The sequence below is a fragment of the Xenopus laevis genome, chromosome 6L, assembly GCF_017654675.1.
Source record: "Xenopus laevis strain J_2021 chromosome 6L, Xenopus_laevis_v10.1, whole genome shotgun sequence".
NCBI classification, from domain to species: domain Eukaryota; kingdom Metazoa; phylum Chordata; class Amphibia; order Anura; family Pipidae; genus Xenopus; species Xenopus laevis.
In genome coordinates, this window is record NC_054381.1 from 74604017 (window position 1) to 74630596 (window position 26580).

General features: G+C 40.1%; 1 protein-coding gene across 10 annotated transcripts in view; it reads right to left on the reverse strand.

Annotated features, from left to right (window-relative positions):
• Positions 1-26580, reverse strand: part of LOC108718510 (catenin delta-2) — a 757810-nt gene that overhangs the window by 141168 nt on the left and 590062 nt on the right. For all 10 annotated transcript variants that reach the window (XM_041566188.1, XM_041566184.1, XM_041566181.1 and 7 more), the window contains one exon: positions 15604-15787. In XM_041566188.1, the coding sequence (XP_041422122.1) occupies positions 15604-15787 (184 nt within the window). The remainder of the gene's footprint in view (positions 1-15603; positions 15788-26580) is intronic.

Below are 26580 nucleotides of genomic sequence, written 5' to 3' on the forward strand. Positions count from 1 at the left end.
CATCTTGATCTACTAGTTCAGCTCGTTCTTATTATGTTGGCTTTGAAAAAGCCAACATCTTGATCTACTAGTTCAGCTCGTTCTTATTATTCTTCTTATTATTATTATTAGCGCCCCCTGGTTTTCTAAACGCTACTCCTCCTACAGTTTTAGGGGTACAAGCGCCAAACTTTCCACACCTATTCGCCTTATAGCAAAGTACGTTGCTTGTGCTTTAGTAAGCGATCCCACCCACTGCGCCCGCGCGGCGGACCACCGAAGACGCCTTTTTTCGTATTGACTTTGACAGGGAAAATTTTCAAATCGCTGCCGCTCGTACAGTTTTGAAGCTACACTCCCCAAACTCGGACCGCATATTGTTGGTGCCACCCCGAATAAAAATATGTATTTTTGGGGGGCACCCCAAAGTGGGCGGAGCTACCAACAGCCAATGAAATTTTAGCAATTTTCTAAACGCTACTCCTCCCAGAGTTTTAGGAGTACAATTATGAAACTTTGCACACTTGTTGGGCTCATACCCGAATAGGTTGCTTGTGCTCTGTTAAGCAATCCCACCCTCCGTGGCCCTGTGGCGGCCCCCCAAAGACCCCATTTTTTCCCATAGACTTTCATTGGAAAATTTGAAACTTTTGCCACTCGTACAGCATTAAAGTTACACTCACCAAACTTGGGTCACTTAGTCATGGGGTCAACCTGAAAAGTTCTGTCACATTTTGGGGACTCCAAAAAGTGGGCGGAGCAACAAACAGCCAATCAGATTTTCCCTATTGACTTCAATGAGAAAATGTCAAACACGGTCATTCCCACAGTGTTAAAGCCAGAGACCCCAAACTTGGCACCATGGGTCACTGGGGTTAGAATTTGGAAAAGTGGGTGGAGTCTACCACAGCCAATCAAATATTAGCCATTTGTTTCAATGGGAAAAGTTAAAACTGTCGCCGCTCTTACATTGTTCATGGGAGGGTCCTCAAACTTGGCACAGTTGGTCACTGGAGGACCGGGATCAAAATCTGAAAGTGGGTGGAGCCAAAAACAACCAATCAGATTTCTTTGATGATTTCAATGGGAAAAATTTAAATTGCTGCCATTTGCACGTTATGATGTCATGGACCTCGAATATCACAAATGTGGTCACTGGGTGTTTGCACTTCAAAGTTAGGAAAAGTGGGTGGAGCCACCAACAACCAATCAAATGTCATTCATTGATTTTCAAGAGAAAAACATAAAACTGCTGCCATTTTTACAGGTTTAATGTCATGATTCCGAAACCTTAAAGTGTTAGTCACTTGGTGACTCTGGTTCAGAATTAGGAAAAAAAGGGGGCGGGGCAACAACAGCCAATCGGACTTCAGCCTTAATGAAAAACGCCAAATTACTGCTATTATTATGGCGTCCATGCCAAGTGTCCCAAACTCAGCACAATTACTCACTGGGTGACTGTGGTCAAAATTTAGGAAAAGTGGGCGGAGCCAATAACAGCCAATCAGATTTTACCTATTGACTTCAATGTAAAAGTTTCAAATACTACCATTCTCACAGTTTTAAAGCCAGAGGCCCCAAACTTGGTACAGACCATGACTGGGTGACTGGGGTTAAAATTCGGAAAACTGGGTGGAGCTTAAAACAGCCAATCAAATGTTACCTATTGCTAATCAATGTCAATATATAAGTTGCTGCCATTCTTTCACAGTTAATGGCAGGGACATCAAACTTGGCGCAGTCGGTCACAGGGGGACTGGGATTCAAATTTTAAAAGTGGGTGGAGCCAAAAACAGCCAATCAGGTTTTTTGGATTGATTTTAATGGTACAATTTGATCTGCTTCAATTTTCACAGTTTTAAACCAGATTCTACCAACTTTGTGTACTCTCTATGCACCAGGGGCGACTGGCCCCAACACCTCTTGCGTTTCAAAGCCAACATCTCGTGGTTTCTTCAGAAATGACACCCTCTAGTTCTTATTATTATTATTATTAGCGCCCCCCGGTTTTCTAAACGCTACTCCTCCTACAGTTTTAGGGGTACAAGCGCCAAACTTTCCACACCTATTCGCCTTATAGCAAAGTACGTTGCTTGTGCTTTAGTAAGCGATCCCACCCACTGCGCCCGTGCGGCGGACCACCGAAGACGCCTTTTTTCGTATTGACTTTGACAGGGAAAATTTTCAAATCGCTGCCGCTCGTACAGTTTTGAAGCTACACTCCCCAAACTCGGACCGCATATTGTTGGTGCCACCCTGAATAAAAATATGTATTTTTGGGGGGCACCCCAAAGTGGGCGGAGCTACCAACAGCCAATGAAATTTTAGCAATTTTCTAAACGCTACTCCTCCCAGAGTTTTAGGAGTACAATTATGAAACTTTGCACACTTGTTGGGCTCATACCCGAATAGGTTGCTTGTGCTCTGTTAAGCAATCCCACCCTCCGTGGCCCTGTGGCGGCCCCCCAAAGACCCCATTTTTTCCCATAGACTTTCATTGGAAAATTTGAAACTTTTGCCACTCGTACAGCATTAAAGTTACACTCACCAAACTTGGGTCACTTAGTCATGGGGTCAACCTGAAAAGTTCTGTCACATTTTGGGGACCCCAAAAAGTGGGCGGAGCAACAAACAGCCAATCAGATTTTCCCTATTGACTTCAATGAGAAAATGTCATACACTGTCATTCCCACAGTGTTAAAACCAGAGACCCAAAACTTGGCACCATGGGCCACTCACTGGGGTTCAAATTTGGAAAAGTGGGCGGAGTCTACCACAGCCAATCAAATATTAGCCATTTGTTTCAATGGGAAAAGTTAAAACTGTCGCCGCTCTTAGCATGTTCATGGGAGGGTCCTCAAACTTGGCACAGTTGGTCACTGGAGGACCGGGATCAAAATCTGGAAAAGTGGGTGGAGCCAAGAACAACCAATCAGATTTCTTTGATGATTTCAATGGGAAAAATTAAAATTGCTGCCATTTGCACATTATTGCTGTCATGGACCTCGAATATCACAAATGTGGTCACTGGGTGTTTGCACTTCAAAGTTAGGAAAAGTGGGTGGAGCCACCAACAACCAATCAAATGTCATTCATTGATTTTCAAGAGAAAAACATAAAACTGCTGCCATTTTTACAGGTTTAATGTCATGATTCCGAAACCTTAAAGTGTTAGTCACTTGGTGACTCTGGTTCAGAATTAGGAAAAAAAGGGGGCGGGGCAACAACAGCCAATCGGACTTCAGCCATTGACCTTAATGAAAAACGCCAAATTGCTGCTATTATTACGGCGTCCATGCCAAGTGTCCCAAACTCAGCACAATTACTCACTGGGTGACTGTGGTCAAAATTTAGGAAAAGTGGGCGGAGCCAATAACAGCCAATCAGATTTTACCTATTGACTTCAATGTAAAAGTTTCAAATACTGCCATTCTCACAGTTTTAAAGCCAGAGGCCCCAAACTTGGTACAGACCATGACTGGGTGACTGGGGTTAAAATTCGGAAAACTGGGTGGAGCTTAAAACAGCCAATCAAATGTTACCTATTGCTAATCAATGTCAATATATAAGTTGCTGCCATTCTTTCACAGTTAATGGCAGGGACATCAAACTTGGCACAGTCGGTCACAGGGGGACTGGGATTCAAATTTTAAAAGTGGGTGGAGCCAAAAACAGCCAATCAGGTTTTTTGGATTGATTTTAATGGTACAATTTGATCTGCTTCAATTTTCACAGTTTTAAACCAGATTCTACCAACTTTGTGTACTCTCTATGCACCAGGGGCGACTGGCCCCAACACCTCTTGCGTTTCAAAGCCAACATCTTGTGGTTTCTTCAGAAACGACACCGTCTAGTTCTTATTATTATGTTGGCTTTGAAAAAGCCAACATCTTGATCTACTAGTTCAGCTCGTTCTTATTCTTCTTATTATTATGTTGGCTATGAAATAGCCAACATACTGTTCTTCGAGTTCAGCTCGTTCTTCTTCTTATTATTAAAATTATTATTATTATTGGCGAACCCCATTTTCTAAACGCTACTCCTCCTACAGTTTTAGGGGTGCAAGCGCCAAACTTTCCACACTTATTCCTCTTATAGCAAAGTACGTTGCTTGTGCTTTAATAAGCGATCCCACCCACCCCGCCCCTGTGGCGACCCCCCGACGACCCCTTTTTTCCCATTGACTTTGACAGGGAAAAATTTCAAATCGCCGCCACTCGTACAGTTTTGAAGATACAGTCCCCAAACTCGGACCACATATTGTTGATGTCACCCCGAATAAAAATAAGTATTTTGGGGGGGCACCCCAAAGTGGGCGGAGCTACCAACGCCCAATGAAAATTTAGCAATTTTCTATACGCTACTCCTCCCAGAGGTTTAGGAGTACAATTATGATACTTTGCACACTTGTTCGGCTCATACCCGAATAGGTTGCTTGTGCTTTGTTAAGCGATCCCACCCTCCGTGCCCCTGTGGCGACCCCCCGACGACCCCATTTTTCCCCATAGACTTTCATTGGAAAACTTGAAACTTTTGCCACTTGTACAGCTTTGAAGTTACACTCACCAAACTTGGGTCATTTAGTCATGAGGTGAAGCTGAAAAATTCTGTCCTATTTTGGGGACCGGGGACCCACCCCGCCCCTGTGGCGACCCCCCGACGACCCCTTTTTTCCCATTGAGATTGACAGGGAAAAATTTCAAATCGCTGCCACTTGTACAGTTTTGAAGATACAGTCCCCAAACTCGGACCACATATAGTTGATGTCACCCCGAATAAAAATAAGTATTTTGGGGGGGCACCCCAAAGTGGGCGGAGCTACCAACGCCCAATGAAAATTGAGCAATTTTCTAAACGCTACTCCTCCCAGAGTTTTAGGAGTACAATTATGAAACTTTGCACACTTGTTCGACTCATACTCGAATAGGTTGCTTGTGCTTTGTTAAGCGATCCCAACCTCCGTGCCCCTGTGGCGACCCCCCAACGACCCCTTTTTTCCCCATAGACTTTCATTGGAAAACTTGAAACTTTTGCCACTTGTACAGCTTTGAAGTTACACTCACCAAACTTGGCTCATTTAGTCATGGGGTGAAACTGAAAAATTCTGTCCTATTTTGGGGACCCAAAAAAATGGGCGGAACCGCAAACAACCAATCAGATTTTCCCTATTGACTTCAATGAGAAAATGTAAACAGCTGTAATTCTCACAGTATTAAAGCTAGAGCTCTCCCAAACTTGGCACCGTGGGTCACTGGGTGACTCGGCTAAAATTTACCTAAAGTGGGTGGAGTCTACAACAGCCAATCAAATTTCAGCCATTCAAATAAATAGGAAAATGTTAAACTGCTGCCGCTCTTAGACGGTTAATGGCAGGGTCCTCAAACTTGGCACAGTTGGTCACTGGGGGACTGGGATTCAAATTTTAAAAGTGGGTGGAGCCAAAAACAGCCAATCAGGTTTTTTGATTGATTTAAAGGTACAATTTGATCTGCTTCAATTTTCCCCGTTTTAAACCAGATTCTACCAACTTTGTGTACTCTCTATGCACCAGGGGCGACTGGCCCCAACACCTCTTGCGTTTCAAAGCCAACATCTTGTGGTTTCTTCAGAAACGACACCGTCTAGTTACAATAAAGATGCTGATTTCCTAGAATTTCATTATTTAAAATGCCTTCACCACCACAAATCTTTTTTTTATTGCTCTTTTTGCACCGAGGTGTGTTTAGGTGAATTCTTTAACACAAGGAACAGGTGACTGTCATATTATTGCAGAGAACAAAGAAATCAGCTATCACGTAGAAATTTTCTGCTGTAAAAAGCTCTCTTAAAGCTGTCCCATTCCCATACTTTCCATCCTTATAGATGTCCCTGTCTAGGGTTGCCACTTCACCCCTTTAAAACCGAACTCATATGGAATACACAGCCTGCCTGGCTAATTAGCAATTCATTTAGCTGTATGATGCATGGCTGCACTTAAGGGTAGAACTCCATGATGTCTTGAAGATACAGGAAGTAAATGAGAAATCGCAGGTAAGAACTACATTTATCCGACTGTCGGATGAAAACGCTCAGTTCAGTCTGCAGCATGCATCTAAATGAATTGCTAATTACTAATTACTAATTAGTCATGCAGGCTGGGGTAAAATGGCAACCTTATCTCTGTCCCATACTTCCCATCCTTATAGATAGTTGCCCTGTAGTTATAGCACCTACCTAAGCCTGTATAATATGTACTGTACAAATGCAGTATTATTTAAACTTAAATTATATATTAACTTGCCTGCTGAATGGATCTATGGAGACTGGGCAGAGGCTCCCAAACCAGCAGAACCGGCTGCACCATCTCTTCTCCTCATCAACCTCACCAGCCAGCACCTCCCCAGCCAGCTCAGGACCATGGGGATGTTTTATTCATGCTGGTCCAGCATGTCAATGGGCTGAGGCAGGATGTAAACATACGGCAACAGGATATAGGGGAAATTAGGAGGATTATCCTCAGCATGAGGGGCAGCCCTCCTCCTCCTCCTTTTCCTCCTCCTGTACTATAACTTATTATTGTTGTTACTAAGCACAATAGTGCCATTTTCTATTTTTGTATATTAAAAGTTTTTTGCATTTTCTTTCTATATTTGGACATTTTTTTCATTTAACTACTCAGATGGTACTTCAAGTTGTTTGAATTATTAACACACCATGACTATTTTCAGTGTATTTGAGATTCAATACACTTAAAACTTAAATACACAGTATGACAGCAGATAATATTAGAAGGCTTATTTACACAATCGACTACATCAACATTAAAGGACCAGTAACGTCAAAAATTTTTACAAAAAAATTCGTTAGAATACAACGAAAAAAAAACATCAACACAAATTAAAATTTAAAATAGCAAAGCCTTTATTAAGAAATAACTTACATAAACTCCACTTTCTGTCCTCTTCAGAAACGGCGAAAGGGCGACTATCCATCCTGCAGCGCTCAATTTCTCCTCCTGGCTATTCACTGACAGCGTGTCCTCTGCCCGATCGCCTTCTCCAGCTCTTCTTCTTTATCCTCCTTCATCCAGCAGCAGTAGGAAGGCAATGTCTCCAAACCCCGCTCCTCCGCTCCAAGAATGCAGCCCTGACTGCCGACCCCCTGACTGTGTGGTTTGTCGGAAAGAAGGAGCGACGCATCCGGATCTGTGACAGCCTTACCTTGGAGTGCGGTGCTTCCCAGCTGTGCTGCTGCCATTGCTACTATAGAGTAGCCGCGTGGGTTGTCGGAAAGAAGCAGCGGCGCATCCGGAGCAACAACTCCGGTTCCTCCGCATTGGTGCAGCTCTGAGCCGGCAGCGAGCACACCTAGAGCAGGGAGCAGCCCGCGGTGCCTTGGATGAGCGACTGATCCTACCCAAAGTGCGGTGGCCAAAAGACTGATATCATCAGCTGAAGGATCTAAGTGCTGGCTCAGGTTTTTCGTGCTCATCGGGGAGTCACGGGAATGGTTAAGCTGGGGGCACCATGTTCCACACGTCTCCCAATCCAGGCTCTACCTACATGGCCAGCTGTCCCTGTCTTCCACTGGGGAACATGGAACATGGACTTGCAGCAGATTCTTGGTTCGGTGGAGCAATGCGGCAATAGCCGGCTTCTGTGAAACAATGCTCCAGTCTTTTGGCAGCACTTTGGGTAGGATCAGTCACTCATCCAAGGCTCCGTGGGATGCTCCCTGCTCTAGGTGTGCTCGCTGCCGGCTCAGAGCTGCACCAATGCGGAGGAACCGGAGTTGTTGCTCCGGATGCACCACTGCTTCTTTCCGACAACCCACACAGTCTGCTCCATCCACAATCTCACGGCTCCTCTATAGCAGCAATGGCAGCATCAGCAGCACAGCTGGGAAGCACCGTACTCCAAGGTAAGGCTGTCACAGATCCGGATGCGTCGCTGCTTCTTTCCGACAACCTACACAGTCGGGGGTCGGCAGTCAGGGCTGCATTCCTGGAGCGGAGGAGCGGGGTTTGGAGACATCGCCTTCCTACTGCTGGATGAAGGAGGATGAAAAAGAGCTGGAGAAGGCGATCGGGCAGAGGACACGCTGTCAGTGAATAGCCAGGAGGAGATATCGAGCGCTGCAGGATGGATGGTCGCCCTTTCGCCGTTTCTGAAGAGGACAGGAAGTAGAGTTTCTGTAAGTTAATTCTTAATAAAAGCTTTGCTATTTTAAATTTTAATTTGTGTTTATGTTTTTTTTTCGTTGTATTCTAACAAACTTTTTTGTAAAAATTTTTGATGTTACTGGTCCTTTAAGAAACTGCAATGTCTGGCATTCAAATCGATGCCGCTCGTACAGTTTTGAAGCGAAACTCCCCAAACTCGGACCGCATATTGTTGGTGCCACCCCGAATAAAAATATGTATTTTGGGGGGGCACCCCAAAGTGGGCGGAGCTACTAACAGCCAATGAAATTCTAGCAATTTTCTAAACGCTACTCCTCCCAGAGTTTTAGGAGTACAATTATGAAACTTTGCACACTTGTTCGGCTCATACCCGAATAGGTTGCTTGTGCTCTGTTAAGCAATCCCACCCTCCGTGGCCCTGTGGCGGCCCCCCAAAGACCCCATTTTTTCCCATAGACTTTCATTGGGAAATTTGAAACTTTTGCCACTCGTACAGCATTAAAGTTACACTCACCAAACTTGGGTCACTTAGTCATGGGGTCAACCTGAAAAGTTCTGTCACATTTTGGGGACTCCAAAAAGTGGGCGGAGCAACAACAGCCAATCAGATTTTCCCTATTGACTTCAATGAGAAAATGTCAAACACTGTCATTCCCACAGTGTTAAAGCCAGAGACCCAAAACTTGGCACCATGGGTCACTGAGGTTAAAATTTTGAAAAGTGGGCGGAGTCTACCACAGCCAATCAAATATTAGCCATTTGTTTCAATGGGAAAAGTTAAAACTGTCGCCGCTCTTAGATTGTTCATGGGAGGGTCCTCAAACTTGGCGCAGTTGGTCACTGGAGGACCGGGATCAAAATCTGGAAAAGTGGGTGGAGCCAAAAACAACCAATCAGATTTCTTTGATGATTTCAATGGGAAAAATTGCTGCCATTTGCACGTTATTGATGTCATGGACCTCGAAAATCACAAATGTGGTCACTGGGTGTTTGCACTTCAAAGTTAGGAAAAGTGGGTGGAGCCACCAACAACCAATCAAATGTCATTCATTGATTTTCAAGAGAAAAACATAAAACTGCTGCCATTTTTACAAGTTAAATGTCATGATTCCGAAACCTTAAAGTGTTAGTCACTTGGTGACTCTGGTTCAGAATTAGGAAAAAAAGGGGGCGGGGCAACAACAGCCAATCAGATTTCAGCCATTGACCTTAATGAAAAATGCAAAATTGCTGCTATTATTACAGCGTCAATGCCAAGTGTCCCAAACTCAGCACAATTACTCACTGGGTGACTGTGGTCAAAATTTAGGAAAAGTGGGCGGAGCCAATAACAGCCAATCAGATTTTACCTATTGACTTCAATGTAAAAGTTTCAAATACTGCCATTCTCACAGTTTTAAAGCCAGAGGCCCCAAACTTGGTACAGACCATGACTGGGTGACTGGGGTTAAAATTCGGAAAACTGGGTGGAGCTTAAAACAGCCAATCAAATGTTACCTATTGCTAATCAATGTCAATATATAAGTTGCTGCCATTCTTTCACAGTTAATGGCAGGGACATCAAACTTGGCACAGTCGGTCACAGGGGGACTGGGATTCAAATTTTAAAAGTGGGTGGAGCCAAAAACAGCCAATCAGGTTTTTTGATTAATTTTAATGGTACAATTTGATCTGCTTCAATTTTCCCCGTTTTAAACCAGATTCTACCAACTTTGTGTACTCTCTATGCACCAGGGGCGACTGGCCCCAACACCTCTTGCGTTTCAAAGCCAACATCTTGTGGTTTCTTCAGAAACGACACCGTCTAGTTACAATAAAGATGCTGATTTCCTAGAATTTCATTATTTAAAATGCCTTCACCACCACAAATCTTTTTTTTATTGCTCTTTTTGCACCGAGGTGTGTTTAGGTGAATTCTTTAACACAAAGAACAGGTGACTGTCATATTATTGCAGAGAACAAAGAAATCAGCTATCACGTAGAAATTTTCTGCTGTAAAAAGCTCTCTTAAAGCTGTCCCATTCCCATACTTTCCATCCTTATAGATGTCCCTGTCTAGGGTTGCCACTTCACCCCTTTAAAACCGAACTCATATGGAATACACAGCCTGTCTGGCTAATTAGCAATTCATTTAGCTGTATGATGCATGGCTGCACTTAAGGGTAGAACTCCATGATGTCTTGAAGATACAGGAAGTAAATGAGAAATCGCAGGTAAGAACTACATTTATCCAACTGTCGGATGAAAACGCTCAGTTCAGTCTGCAGCATGCATCTAAATGAATTGCTAATTACTAATTACTAATTAGTCATGCAGGCTGGGGTAAAATGGCAACCTTATCTCTGTCCCATACTTCCCATCCTTATAGATAGTTGCCCTGTAGTTATAGCACCTACCTAAGCCTGTATAATATGTACTGTACAAATGCAGTATTATTTAAACTTAAATTATATATTAACTTGCCTGCTGAATGGATCTATGGAGACTGGGCAGAGGCTCCCAAACCAGCAGAACCGGCTGCACCATCTCTTCCCCAGGAGGCTCCTGCAGCACCTCCCCAACCAAAACCTCACCAGCCAGCACCTCCCCAGCCAGCTCAGGACCATGGGGATGTTTTATTCATGCTGGTCCAGCATGTCAATGGGCTGAGGCAGGATGTAAACATACGGCAACAGGATATAGGGGAAATTAGGAGGATTATCCTCAGCATGAGGGGCAGCCCTCCTCCTCCTTTTCCTCCTCCTGTACTATAACTTATTATTGTTGTTACTAAGCACAATAGTGCCATTTTCTATTTTTGTATATTAAAAGTTTTTTGCATTTTCTTTCTATATTTGGACATTTTTTTCATTTAACTACTCAGATGGTACTTCAAGTTGTTTGAATTATTAACACACCATGACTATTTTCAGTGTATTTGAGATTCAATACACTTAAAACTTAAATACACAGTATGACAGCAGATAATATTAGAAGGCTTATTTACACAATCGACTACATCAACATTAAAGGACCAGTAACGTCAAAAATTTTTACAAAAAAATTCGTTAGAATACAACGAAAAAAAAACATCAACACAAATTAAAATTTAAAATAGCAAAGCCTTTATTAAGAAATAACTTACATAAACTCCACTTCCTGTCCTCTTCAGAAACGGCGAAAGGGCGACTGTCCATCCTGCAGCGCTCAATTTCTCCTCCTGGCTATTCACTGACAGCGTGTCCTCTGCCCGATCGCCTTCTCCAGCTCTTCTTCTTTATCCTCCTTCATCCAGCAGCAGTAGGAAGGCAATGTCTCCAAACCCCGCTCCTCCGCTCCAAGAATGCAGCCCTGACTGCCGACCCCCTGACTGTGTGGGTTGTCGGAAAGAAGGAGCGACGCATCCGGATCTGTGACAGCCTTACCTTGGAGTGCGGTGCTTCCCAGCTGTGCTGCTGCCATTGCTACTATAGAGTAGCCGCATGGGTTGTCGGAAAGAAGCAGCGGCGCATCCGGAGCAACAACTCCGGCTCCTCCGCATTGGTGCAGCTCTGAGCCGGCAGCGAGCACACCTAGAGCAGGGAGCAGCCGTCCCAAAGTGCGGTGGCCAAAAGACTGATATCATCAGCTGAAGGATCTAAGTGCTGGCTCAGGTTTTTCGTGCTCATCGGGGAGTCACGGGAATGGTTAAGCTGGGGGCACCATGTTCCACACGTCTCCCAATCCAGGCTCTACCTACATGGCCAGCTGTCCCTGTCTTCCACTGGGGAACATGGAACATGGACTTGCAGCAGATTCTTGGTTCGGTGGAGCAATGCGGCAATAGCCGGCTTCTGTGAAACAATGCTCCAGTCTTTTGGCAGCACTTTGGGTAGGATCAGTCACTCATCCAAGGCTCCGTGGGATGCTCCCTGCTCTAGGTGTGCTCGCTGCCGGCTCAGAGCTGCACCAATGCGGAGGAACCGGAGTTGTTGCTCCGGATGCACCACTGCTTCTTTCCGACAACCCACACAGTCTGCTCCATCCACAATCTCACGGCTCCTCTATAGCAGCAATGGCAGCATCAGCAGCACAGCTGGGAAGCACCGTACTCCAAGGTAAGGCTTTCACAGATCCGGATGCGTCGCTGCTTCTTTCTGACAACCCACACAGTCGGGGGTCGGCAGTCAGGGCTGCATTCCTGGAGCGGAGGAGCGGGGTTTGGAGACATCGCCTTCCTACTGCTGGATGAAGGAGGATGAAAAAGAGCTGGAGAAGGCGATCGGGCAGAGGACACGCTGTCAGTGAATAGCCAGGAGGAGATATCGAGTGCTGCAGGATGGATGGTCGCCCTTTCGCCGTTTCTGAAGAGGACAGGAAGTAGAGTTTCTGTAAGTTAATTCTTAATAAAAGCTTTGCTATTTTAAATTTTAATTTGTGTTTATGTTTTTTTTTCGTTGTATTCTAACAAACTTTTTTGTAAAAATTTTTGACGTTACTGGTCCTTTAAGAAACTGCAATGTCTGGCTTTGCTGTTAGATTTTAAGGAAGCATTTGATACTATAGACTGGTCCTACATATAACTGCTTCTTTAGACTATTTGGGATTAAAGGGAATTTCATCATTGCATTAAGTTTATTTAGCAATACGAGTTTTATACTCTTCCCCTAATGTGAAAATCAAAAGCAAGGGTCTCATGTCGACCAAATTCCCCATTTGCAGCACACATCACGGCTGCCCCTTGTCCCCCCTGATCTTACTGTGGAACCCCTAGCCCATCTGAATAGACAAGACCCAAACATTTCTGGGGTGTAATTTTGGGGCATACAATTCAAATAACCCTTCTATCAGGAATGATGCTCCATTCCTATTTGAAACCTGTTGCTAACAAGCAGCCAAACTATAGGGGACTCTTTCACTTTTATATAAATTAGTTATGCCAAAATTCAGATACCCTTCTAAAATATATGACGGACTGGGAAGAGATATGAGACAAGAGATTGTACAAAACAAATGGATCTTAATATGGAATTCCTTACTGTATCTAAGATTTCCCCCAACACGGACATAAAAGAATCGGTGATGTACCACAGTGTCAAGTAATGACACTGTGGTACATCACTCCTGAAAGGAAGCACAAAAAATCCTCTCTCTCCCCCAACGTGCTTTCGGGGATGTGGAGAAGTGGGCAAATTCATACAAATTTGGTGGACATGCCTAGTGGCAACTGCATACTGGGAAGATACTAATACATACAGTATGAGAAGCCAATAAAGAAAGATATTATAAATAAATCACAGAATAAACTCCTGTCTCAGATTTTAGCAGTGACTAGAATCAATCTAGCAAAACAATGGTTACAAAACTCTATTATGACCCATGAGCAAGAAGGAAGAATAAATACAACACAAAATTTCAGTTCAATCATTTTAATGTGGGTTACAAAGCACCAGATACTATGGGGCACATTTACTAAGCTTGAGTGAAGGATTCGAAGTAAAAAAAACGTAGAATTTTGAAGTATTTTTTTGGGTACTTCAACCATCGAATAGGCTACTACGACCTTCGACTATGACTTTGATTTGAATGCTTCGAACTAAAAATCGTTCGACTATTCGACCATTCGATAGTCGAAGTACTGTCTCTTTAAAAAAAACTTTGACTACATACTACAGTAGTTTAAACCTACTGAGGTAGAATGTTAGCCTATGGGGACCTTCCCCATTACTTTTCTAAGGGGCAGATGTATGAAGGGTCGAATATCGAGGGTTAATTAACCCTCGATATTCGACTAGGAACTAAAATCCTTCGACTTCGAATATCGAAATCGAAGGAGTTAGCGCAAATCCTACGATCGAACGATCGAAGGATTATTCCTTTGATCGAACGATTAAATCCTTCGAATCGAACGATTCGAAGGATTTTAATCCAACGATCGAAGGAATATCCTTCGATCAAAAAAACTCAGACAAGCCTATGGGGAACTTCCCCATAGGCTAACATTGACTTCAGTAGCTTTTAGCTGCCGAAGTAGGGGGTCGAAGTTTTTTTTAAAGAGGCAGTACTTCGACTATCGAATGGTCGAATAGTCGAACGATTTTTAGTTCGAATCGTTCGATTCGTAGTCGTAGTCGAAGGTCGAAGTAGCCCATTCGATGGTCGAAGTAGCCCAAAAAACACTTCGAAATTTGAAGTTTTTTTAATTCGATTCCTTCACTCGAGCTTCATGAATCGGCCCCTAAAAGTTTTTTGATCGAAGGAAATTCCTTCGATCGATGGATTAAAATCCTTTGTTCGATTGGAAGGATTTCATTGTTTCATTTCCTCTCGATTACATTGTTTCCTTCGATTGATCGATAGTAGTATTTGCGGTAAATCCTTCGACTTTGAATATCGAAGTCGAAGGATTTTACTTCTAGGGTCGAATTCGAGGGTTTATTAACCCTCCATATTCGACCCTTAGTAAATGTGTCCCTATCTGTTCAGATTTGGTAGTTGTGGCTGTGTTAGTAAACTACTAGTAGTTAAGTAGTTCTCTAACAATGTAGGACATGTGCGTAGCAGTATACTGCATAAGAAGCAAACAATGTTATGACTGAGCTTATTTCTTATTATACTACTTGGCAGAGAAATAAGGTTAATAACAAAGAAAACTCACTAAAAGCAATGATGCTTCCATTAAAGCTAAGACAGTGCTATTAAAGAGATTTATAGAGACTAATTAATCAGTTAGTCCTCTCATTCTTCTCAATAGGTATTTCTTCCACAAGCATATATCTGTGCTAATGGAGCCAATTTTCAGTAACAAGGTGCCTTGAGAAATATGTTAATATTTGGTGACATATATTAACAATGCTAATTTGGTAAATAAGCAGTTTTTTTTATATATGATTAAGCACTACGCAGTAACTAAAATTAAGAGAGTGATAGAAATATATTGCATATTTTGGAGCATCCTGTTATATTTGGGGGCAGATTTATCAAAATGTGAATTTAGAGCTTAATCAGTAAAAAGTCACCCACACTCTATTCATTCCTATGGGATTTTTAGAACTACAGTATGTTTATCAAATGTTGAGTTCTAGCTATAACCCATTGATAAACACAATTCTAAAAGTCCCATAGGAATGGATAGAACATGAGTGGGTTTTTATTAATTAAGCTCTAAACTTGCATTTTGATAAATCTGCCCCTTGATGTCAGTATTATATCGCTGATTTTGCATAATGGAGCTGTCTCATTTGGGTGGCAATGCATAATTCCAATTAAACTTAAATAAACATGTTGAACAAGTACAATACTTACTTTTGAGTAGACAGATATGTATACATGAAGCATTAACCATGACATTGTTTAAGATGAAACTAAAGCTGTAATGGAAGTAAGTTTTTTTAACAATTTAAATCAAATTAACTTCTATATGCTAGGCTAGCTATTGAATTAGATATGTTAAAAAAATATTTTAAAATATTTGGAATGGAAAATTAGAAAACATTATTACTTACCGTAGGCACCCAGTGGCATTACGCAGCACCTGTGATGAATGTAATTGTATTTTGCGGTCATCCTGAAGTATTGAATTTTCCCACCCGGAATGAGGAATAATCACTGCATTTGTCAACACTGCAAGGGCATCTTGTATGATTGGCATTTTAAGGGCATCGCAAGAAGAGAGATTCCACAAGACTCCTAAATTTTGTAAAATACCCATGATTAAAACCAAAACACTGGACATCAATAGTCTTTACTTTTTTCTTATACATTTATTGCGTTGCTGGGCCAAAGTTTTATTTATGTCTATTTATAAGATAATTGTTATTTATTTTATAATAAGGATAAAATACGAAGCTAGGAAATTAAATGCTTAATTTGTCCTTTTCTCAAAAAACATTTGCCTGCAGATACCAACCTATGGATACAGCTTCAATGGGGTTGTTCCAAGCAGTGGCTGGTGAGCTTAGTTTGGATATGGAAGAATGCTTTAGATATTCTAGGAACATTGTTTAAGTGAGAACATTTTCATTGAATTGCAACAATGCAATAAACTAATAAGGGTTGGAGAACTTTAATTCAAAAAGGTCAAAAACCAATGGCCTAAGCCACAGATAATTATTTTATATGGTTATTTTACTTATTAATATATGTTAGACCTGCAATAGTGTAGAAAATAACACCAACAGATTTCTGTTATATTCAGAATTCATATTTTATATCTTTAATAATTGTAAATACCTTAGTGAATTACTTTTAAAAATACATCTAAAAATATATATGGTGCTGCAAAAGCAATGAATAAATGCAAATACAAGCATATTACAAACAGCCATAATATATAATGATCGAAATCATGACTATAAAGAGCAGCTTGCACAAATGCATATCACAGACCTCCTGTATTCTTGTCAAACCTTTTCAATTGTTAACTAATGCTATCCTAAATATAGCGTTTCCTCTCTCTTTTAGTCTGATTCTTATTTTAACCATTCAAACTATTCTGTAATTTCTTTAATTTTCAATTCCACACTCAAAAAACATCACAATTACCCCACAATTGTTTCTTAGTTGTATAAGTGACAATAATGAAACCCAGCTACTTTTACAAATAGAGGAGGCTTTACAACTAGGTGAAGTTATTATTATGGGAGACTTCAATTATCCAGACATTTACTGGGGTAATGGGGTTGCCAAGTCATAAAAAGCTAGCAGGTTTGTAAATATGCTAAATGACAACTTTTTATTTTTAGCTCATTGAAATTTCTCTCTTTTGAACCTTGTAATACCTAATAATCCCAAATTCATCTCTAGAATTTGTGTGGGTAAGTATTTAGGAAATAGTTATCATAACATGGTTTCCTTATGTTTCAGATTATGTTGAGATTATGTTGCAGAGACAAATTTATAAGGGAGTAACCAAAACACTAAATTGTAGACATGCAAACATTGTATAAGGGCATCTCTGCAACATATTACCTGTGAAAGACTTTTCACAGGGTTAAACACAAAAGAAAAATAGGACGCTTCTTTATAAACATACAGGTCAGTATATGCACCTTGTAAGCAAGAGACGCTGTTGCAAAGCCAAACCTTTGTGGTTTTGTAAATGTGTCAGTGCTGAGGTGTGTAATAAAAGGTGTGCTTTTAAGGCATTCAAATTAGCTGGGACAGCTGAAACATTTATCAGGTACAAGAAGGCTAATAATCATGCAAAAGCTATCAAACAAGCTAAACTTGAGATGGAAAAGAGTATTACAGTGAGGAGTAAATCTAAATATTTTTTTAAATATGTAAATAGTAAAAATATTAAGCAGGAAGGGGTGGGACCCTTAATATCAGAGGGGGGTCTGCTGGTTGATGAGAACAGAGAAAAAACAGATACTGAATTGTTATTTTTCATCCGTCTACACAAATGAAGAAACAGCTAATGAAGGCTTCCTTCATAACACACCCAAATCAAGTAATATAACTAATGATGCATGGTTCAAAAGAAGGAAATTCAAAAGAGAATAGAACATGCAAAGATAAACAAAGAGAAAAAGGAAGAGAAAAAGTTAACCCTTGAGATTGCAACACCCCATCCAGGAGCCTTGAAACCCACGGAACAAGGTTAAAACGTAACTTTTACTACTAATTAATTAAAAAAGATTGGTCCAGAGAAGCATTTAAAACCAAGTTAGACACAGGGAGACAATGAACCCTGATTAGGTAAAGCGAAATTTGCCACCCCTGGGTCAAATGCAACGCTAATGTATAGAGTCTGCAGTGAGCCACTCCAGTCTATACTGAGTAACTGCAATGGCGTGGTGTGAAATACAATTACGATACTTGCATAAAGCAAAACAAAACAAGGGTCTCACAGGCTGTGAACAGTATGAGTAACCTCTCAGTTTTCCCCTTGTTAAATCCACCACCCAATAATTCGTAGTCTGAATAGGTCCGCCAGCTATTCACCATTAAACATACCCCCCCGTTGCTTGCGCGGAATTGCTATGTCTAGGTGGCATCAAAAATTGACACACTGATTAATGATACAGAGTCTATGGCTGTGCTTTGTCGGCGTAAGTTTAAACTACCCAGGCAGCGGTTCTGTAGATCACCCACCCCTTCACCCACAGAGATTCCCTCCCATTCGTGGAGCAAAGCCGCGACCTAAAAGGTTATTAGTGATTCAGTCACCCTGCCTAACCAAACTAAAATGCACCTGACGCGCGTTTCGCCCGCAATACGCAGGCTTTGTCAAAGGCATTTTGGCTGCCGAAAGCTCGCCCCTATAAATAGATGAGCATAGTGCCGTTGGGATTCAAACTGGCCAATCGTGGGCCGTTACGTCACTGAGAGGAGGCATGGTGCAGAGTGATTGGTGAATTGCTAATAGTGTCACTATTCAAAAAGGGATCACGCTCTCAGCCTCAAAAACTATAGACCAGTTAGTCTGATGTTAGTGGTAGGAAAGCTTTTCAAGAGGATATTAAGGGATAAGATGCAAATAATAATACTATGAGTTTGTTCTACCATGTTTTTATGTGTAATAGATCTTGCAAAACTAATTTAATTTTTATGAGAAGGTGAACTATAACCTAGACTATGGTGTGGCAGTGGATGTAACGCTAAGCATTTGATACAGTACCACACAGAAGGTTACTAGTTGAATTAAGGAATATTGACTTGGATCATAGTATTTGTACCTGGATTGAACACTGTCTGAAAGATTGATTACAAAGAGTGGTGGTAAATGGCACATATTCTTACTAGTGTTTTTGGCATAGTACTACAATGGTCTGTAATTGGTCCTTTGCTTTTCAGTTTGTTTATTAATGACCTGGAGGTGGGAATTGAAAGTACTGTTTCTATTTTTGCTGATGATACTAAATTGTGCAGAACTATAGGTTCCATGCAGGATGCTGCCACTTTGCAGAGTGATTTGTCTACATGGAAAACTGGCCAGCAAACTGGAAAATGAGGTTCAATGTTAATAAATGCAAGGTTATGCACTTTGGCAAAAATAATATTAATACAAGTTATACACTAAGGGGCACACTTACTCGACTATATCGAGGGTTAATTAAATCTCGATATTCGACCATCGAAGTTAAATCGTTCAACTTCGAATATCGAAGTCGAAGGATTTACCGAAATTCGTTCAATCAAACGATCTAAGGAAAAATCGTTCGACCCAACGATTAAATGAACGACTCCAAGGATTTTTAATCCATCGATCGAACGATTTTTTTTTTATCAGAAATTGCTAGGAAAGGGGACCTTCCCCATAAGCTAACATTGGTGCTCGGTAGGTTTTAGGTGGTGAAGTAGGTGGTCGAAGTTTTTTTTTAAAGAGACAGTACTTCGACTATAGAATGGTCGAATAGTCGATCGATTTTTAGTTCAAATCAATCGATTCGAAGTCGAAGTCATAGTAGCCAATTCGATGGTCGAAGTAGCCAAAAAAATACTTCGAAATTCAAAGTATTTTTCATTCTAATCCTTCACTCGAGCTAAGTAAATATGCCCATACTGTGTGTGTGTATGTATATATATATTTGATGTGAGTGTATGGAGTGGTCAGTGTGAGTGCGTGTATATATATATGTGCTAGGTTTCATTTGAAGGGGTTGATCTTTTTCAAACAAACTTAACTATGTATCTATGAAAAAAATGTTTAACAATTGAAAAAACAAAAAATAGAGACCACTTGTACACTGTCTCAGAAAATTTGTCTATAACCTACTAAAAGTTTTTTTCTCACCAATGTCCTAATCATTAACATTGATGAGGCGAATAATGGCTTTGCCGTAAAGCAGTTTACTTTTTAGCTTGTTCTTATAGTTAACCTATATATATAGGATATTTAAAGGGATGCTGCACTGCCATGATTTTGAGGATTTAGTTTTTACATTTTATATTAGACTGTGTCATTGTAAAAATGTATTTAACTATTTAAAATGTTATTTTCAAAAGAAATAATTTATGTTTTTTTTTTTTAATCTCTTTTATTTTTCAAAAATAGATACATTGACAGAGGATAACGTAAATATCTTTTCCAGTACAGAACATTGAAATTAGAACAGATCAGTACAATTCCATGTAGTATAACATACATTAAACGTATTGTTTTGCTCAAGGTTGCAGAAACGAATTCCATGGGGCCCAAATTTGCATATGTCTCTCTACCCTGTCTTCTAATAAAGCCGTTAAATACAACATATTCTGTGTTTGAGTAATTTTTGTAATGACAGCATGAGTATCAATATTGTATTGTAGCCAGTGTTTTGCTAAATTGGTTCGTGCAGCAGCTAAGATTTGTCTCATCAAAGTATTCTGGAGTTTCGTAAGGGTCTTGGACGGGCAGGCTAAAAGAGCCGTAGTGGCTTCAGGGACTATATGCGTGTGAAATACTCGCTCAAGTAAGGTATAAACCTCTGCCCAATATTGTTGTGCTACTGGACATGTCCACCAGATATGCAAATAATCCCCAACTGCTGTACAACCCCTGAAGCAAGAATCGGGAGTGGAAGGATCAAAACGATGTTTCCTTGCTGGTGTAAGGTGCCAACGCATCAACACTTTATATGTGGATTCTTTAATGGCAGTATTAGGGGATATCCTGGAGACATTATTCCATATTAGTGACCATTCCTGCTGAGGTATAGGACGCCCCAAATCTTTCTCCCAGTCCAGCATGTATTTAAGGGGCTTTTCTACATCCATAGAGACTAAAAATTTATACAGTAACGAAATGGTACCTCGCAGTTTCCCAGCTCGTTGAGAGCAGGTTTCCAACAGGGTTGGAGGTCTAGATTTAAAAGAGGGGTCAACAGAGCGAATGAAGTGTAATAATTGTGAGTATCTATAAGTCTCGCTCTCTGGCATAGATTTTACAAATTGTAAGTACTGAAATGACTTAATACCCATAGTTAGTAACATATCTTGCATTCGAGTGATACCATTTGCTTTCCACCATTGAAACGCCGAAGTAGCATAGCTAGGGAGAAAGAGCGGGTTATTGTGTAATGGAGTGAGAATACTATGGGATCCGGCCGGTTGGAAGTTAATTTATGTTTTTTAGCTTTAATAATGGGGTGCAGGCAGCCATCTCTGTTCATTATGTATGATTCTCTGGTTGCAGGAATAGCTAACAGAGCAGCTACTGCCTCAGCTATTCAGTTCTTATCTCTAGTTCTTATATGTCCCAAATTTACTACCTGCATGTTCTGCTGAGTGTTATTCTAGCATTTTTTACTAGGCAGCACATGGGGGCAATCATACTGTATATTTGGCCTTTAAGGTACAAGGTGAGTCAGCGAGTCTGAAGCTAAGGCATGTGGGGCAACATATTTTTATTTTAAGGCTGGGGGAACATGGGAATGTAAAGACATTGAGTGCCTCGTTTTTATATTTCAAAATTAAGTATGAAAAAATGCATTTGTTCTGTTGAAAAATGGAATTCCGAACAGGATTATGTGTAAAACGGCACTTCAAACAGTATCCCTTTAACATAGCAATATCTGTTTGTTTCTGTAACTTCTAAGAATACTAAATATCTGGATGAAAATTATTTTCTGATTCAAATACAGCTATCATGTTAACAAATATATTTCTGCATGAGACTTATCCTCCCTTTCCTGGCCTTTTTCCAACAGAATTACTCAGTATTCTAAGCTTTGATGCCTGTATCTGTCTAAAAAGAAAATGCTGCACAATATCATTAATAAATATCAAACAAGAGTGATTTCAATGTGGTTTACTAGAGAACTCTGTTATCCTTGAATAACCACAATCGCTTCATGCATTTTCATGATTGATTCATGTTTAATAGCCAGACATATTGTAGAAGTAAGGTACTGTGGAAGGCACTTAATACATCTTCACAAACAAATGACATACTATATTCTAGCAAGGTAAGCAGTTCAGTGTCAGTGTTATTGCAGTTACTTTTCATTTTGATATTTCTACCTCTTAAGCCCAGAAATGTTTGGTAATGTTTTTATTTTATTCCTATCCAGGAGAGGTTTTATAACACAACGAAGACTAAGAGGAAAACACATTTAAAAGCAGGCCCGGACTGGCAATCTGTGGGTTCTGGCAAATGCCAGAGGGGCTGCTATAAGGTTCCATAGAAAGTCAGCATTTAGTGGGCTGGTAGGGGCTGTTTGGGCCTCTGAGTGGGCTGATTGGGCCTCTGTGTACCTGAAATGCCAGGGCCTATTTTAATTCTCAGTCCGGACCTGTTTAAAAGCATTCAAACTACTATTTGTACATCACCCTAGGCTAAATATATGCAATTATGTTATACTAGAGGCATAAATATTATCCATAATTAGCAGAAACGGTACACTAACAAGGGTAGCTCTCCATTTATGCTACTATACATACATACAGGTATTGGACCTGTCATCGAAAATGCTCAGGACACTTTTTCTGGGGTCTTTTCATAATTCGGATCATATACTTTTCCACAAACCGTTAAAACATTTAAACATTACATAAACACAATAGGATTGTTTTGCCACCAATAAGAAATAATATTTTAGTTGGAATCAATGCATTTGTAAAAACTGAATAATTTGATTCCAAATGGAGACTATGGCAGATGGCCCTCCATGAGGCAGAATTACCTCTCTTTTAAACTCATGGCAGGGAGACTATGACATATCTGCAGTAAATTAAAACATCAAAGGCTAAGAAAGTACAACTGTGCACTGTATAGATCAATTATCAATTGTAAATAAAAAAAAAAACATGTGGCCATAAGCGATGCACCTTTAAAGAGATCCTATTATGACCACTCTACTATTTAAATATCTAGTATAGGTAGATATAAAACAAGTGGACTTGCTTAGTAATCATTGAAGAAGTTTCACTACTCATCCGAGCAGCTTCTTCAGTTCAACTGACTAGTGTTGGAAGTTCAGTTTTTTTAGATTTACCTATTTTCGGAAAGAACACATTCCCGCAAATCCAAATTGGGTATGCATGTCTTTGTATTGTACTCCAAATTACCAAGTCGCAAGCCTTTCCTAAATTTGGCGATAAAAGCAACAGTTTTTACATTTTTGAAAATTGCCTAAAAATATTGCAATTGGCCGCATTTATCTGACCCAATTTCTTACATACAATTGTAAAACACCATAAATACTGATGCGAAGGGTCCACTGAACCGTTTGATGCCCAATATGCATTGATATACCAAGGCAGCTGGCATGTGCGGACCCCAAATGAAAATAGTGCATATGATTTTTCTCCGCTGCTGATTCGCCTTCTGTGAACATAGACCCTTGACTTCATATTATGTGCCTCAAGACCCTCCTAACAGCAAAGACCCCCCCAAAACCATATATTTTTGGAAAGTACACATTCTGACGAATACAAAATAGATAAAGACGACTTTCTACACCAAACTACCAAACTGCAAAGCTTTTCTAAACGTAGAGGTATTTACAACATTTCTGAAAATCGCCTAAAATTGCTGCAGTTTGCCGCATTTATCGCACACAATGTTTTACGTATAAAGAAAAATCAACCTAAATATGGACGTCAGAGGTCTACTGAATAGTTTGATGCCCAATATGCATAGATTTACCAAAGTATGTGGTGTGTACGGACCCCAAATGAAAAACATGCACATGAATTTTCACGCTAGCCAACTAAGCTGCAGAAAAGAGAGCCCCAACTGTGCGTTATGTGCCGTAAGACCCCAAAACTGTAAAAAGACCCCCAGAAAAAAATATATTTTTGGAAAGCATATATTCTGGCAATCAAACTAAGTAAAATAAATCTTTCTATACCAACGCACCAAACAGCAAAACTATACTAAACATACATAAGGAACAATAATGCATGGATAAAATTGCAATAAAACCACAAACATAGCGTAAATCAATGAAATAACAAAATAATTGATCCGACAGTGTAATTAGTGGCCGAAATCGATTATCCAATAGTCACGCTGTCAAAATAACATGTTTTTAGGCAAAACAAACGGTACAATGAATAATTAAAAAAAAAAAAACTACCAGTTTGTGAGTTTTTGTGTATACATATTTGTGCACTAATAAAAGTTGTCTGAGTGTGCAAATACATGTAATTAAGTGTAAACAAGTGTACAAAAGGGACCAAGTGTGCTAAAGTAAAAAAAAATAAAAAAAATTCCAATCTTTACTAAAATGTTTGTGTAAGTGTATAAATGTACTGTAAGTATGTGTAAGTGCAGGTAAGTGTGTAAAAAAACGTGCACTTACCGTTTTTGTAGCAGGAGGATCGCTGGAACTGAAGGAGGACTCGTGGCAGCGTGTTAGCAGAGTTACTGCGCAGCAGGAAGTGAGTAGGCAGGTGGTGCGACGTGGAGCAGGTAAGGAAGTAGCAGCAGCGCTTCCATTGCGCTTCTGCTACTTTGAAGTCGGATCTGCGACAATCGCATCGTAGATCCGACTTGACAGCCCCCCAGCCACATTGTCCAGGGGGCAGTCTACCCTCCTGACTCTCTGCAGAGGCAGTAAAAGCCATCAAAGCAGAGAGAAGGGCTCAGCTGCAGGAGAACGTACAGTGTACGTTCTTGGCAGCCTGAGCCCTGAACCGCTAGCACGTACGCCGTACGTGCTAGGCGGTTAAAGGGTTAATGCCATTCAGGATGTAGCATCCTTGCAACAGAATGTTGACATACTAGCACTCTAGGTGGCTAAGTTGCTAAGTGGCAATGTTGATAAATGTAAGGTAATGCACATGGGATTTAAAAATATGCTAGCCACTTAATGGAACTACCTTAAACATATCCATAATGGAGAAGAAGACCTATGGGTACTTTTGTATAATAAACTTAGAAATGTTGTAATGTTAGAAAGTGCAAACAAAGGTTTAAATTCTTTAAAATTTAAATTCTTTTTTTTATGAAAACATCCATACCTGTTATACATGTATTTACAAATCTGAGCTGCCAATCAAATCACATTTCATTCTGCATTTCCTAGATGTCACTGCACTCCTCACAGGCCCCTCCCTTCTCACCTGTAATCAAATGGCTTTTATAGCTTTGAGCAATCGTAAGTCATTCTGTGCTTTGGGGGGGGATAGTACTCCTCACCTGACTGAATTCTAAGTGAATTAACCCGCTCAACTGTCTGAATCCCCAATTCACATTACATGATGACAAAATGATTTGGACAATTAATACAAGTAATTTACTGTGCTTTGAATGTATACGCATATATTGAGCATGAACCATGTATAGAAAATGTGTTGTTTGAATTTAAAATCTATATTTTATTTTGTTTTTCATTATGAAATACAAATGGAATAATATTTTGTGTTATCCTTATTATCTGCTGTCTCCTAAAGACCCGATGGGGTATATTTATCTAAGAGTGAAGTTAGAGATCGCCACAGTCCGCAACTCTCCATTAATTTATATGGGAATTTGAAAGGCATATTTGAAAGGCATATTTACCAAAGGGTGAACTCTCACTTTCACCCATTGATAAATACTCTTTTAAAAATCCCATACAAATGAATGGAGAGTGGCGGAATTTCACTCTAGCGGACTGGGCGATCTCTAACTTCACTCTTTGATAAATATACACCAATGAGTTCTGTATAAACATGCAACTCCCTTCCACTATTTGATGCCTGTGTCTCAGGCTTAATATGTGAGAAGGAGTTAATTATGTGAGGGTTCATGTGGGAAGGGTAATTTGATTAACTAAAGAACCAAGTAGAAGTGTAGATCAAAGTGTTTGCCCATTTAAAAACCCAAAGAAACTAATCAAACAACTTTCCAATATATGCTACCTGCTGACTGGTTGCTATGGGACAAACTTAAGGCCATTTATACATTATCCCCAACAAATTTAACTAAAACAATTGAGTTATTTTTTTGTAGCACAAACCTAGATTGGATTTTTTTTAACAAAAGTATTAACTGCACATTTAAATTTGCTTCACATACTTTTTCTGCCTCAATATATTTTTTTTAATCAGCAGATAATCTAGGGCAGGCCACAAAACTGTACATTATTACAAAAATCATGTCACTGTTGTCTAGTATCAAATTTAAGTCAATGTATTATAGTTATTTGAAAGAAACTATTTTTTAATTGGAAACTGTAAAATTGGGTTATAAATACATAGTATCTGAGATAATCTATATTATGGGATTAATTTGCTCAAATGAATTAAATAAATTAGTCAGATCTTTCAAACCACAGTCTTGATATTTTACAGGATTTGATTTAAATTGCTTTAAGTAACAATGTTTCTGTGGTTAGAGCTGTTAGTCCAGTAATGGAAAATCTTTTAAATCATGACAGTAGGCATTTTAACCTGCATGGTGTAATCTTTCTGAATAGATTGGATAAAATTATTTCAACTTTACTGTGTGTTAAGGCAGAATTTAATTGATCACTGTCTGTAAAGAGAGGAAAGAGAAAATTATTTTTATCTCTTTATCTTGATTGAGTACAAGTGGCTAGGAGTTTTGCAGGATCAAAATAAGAAGC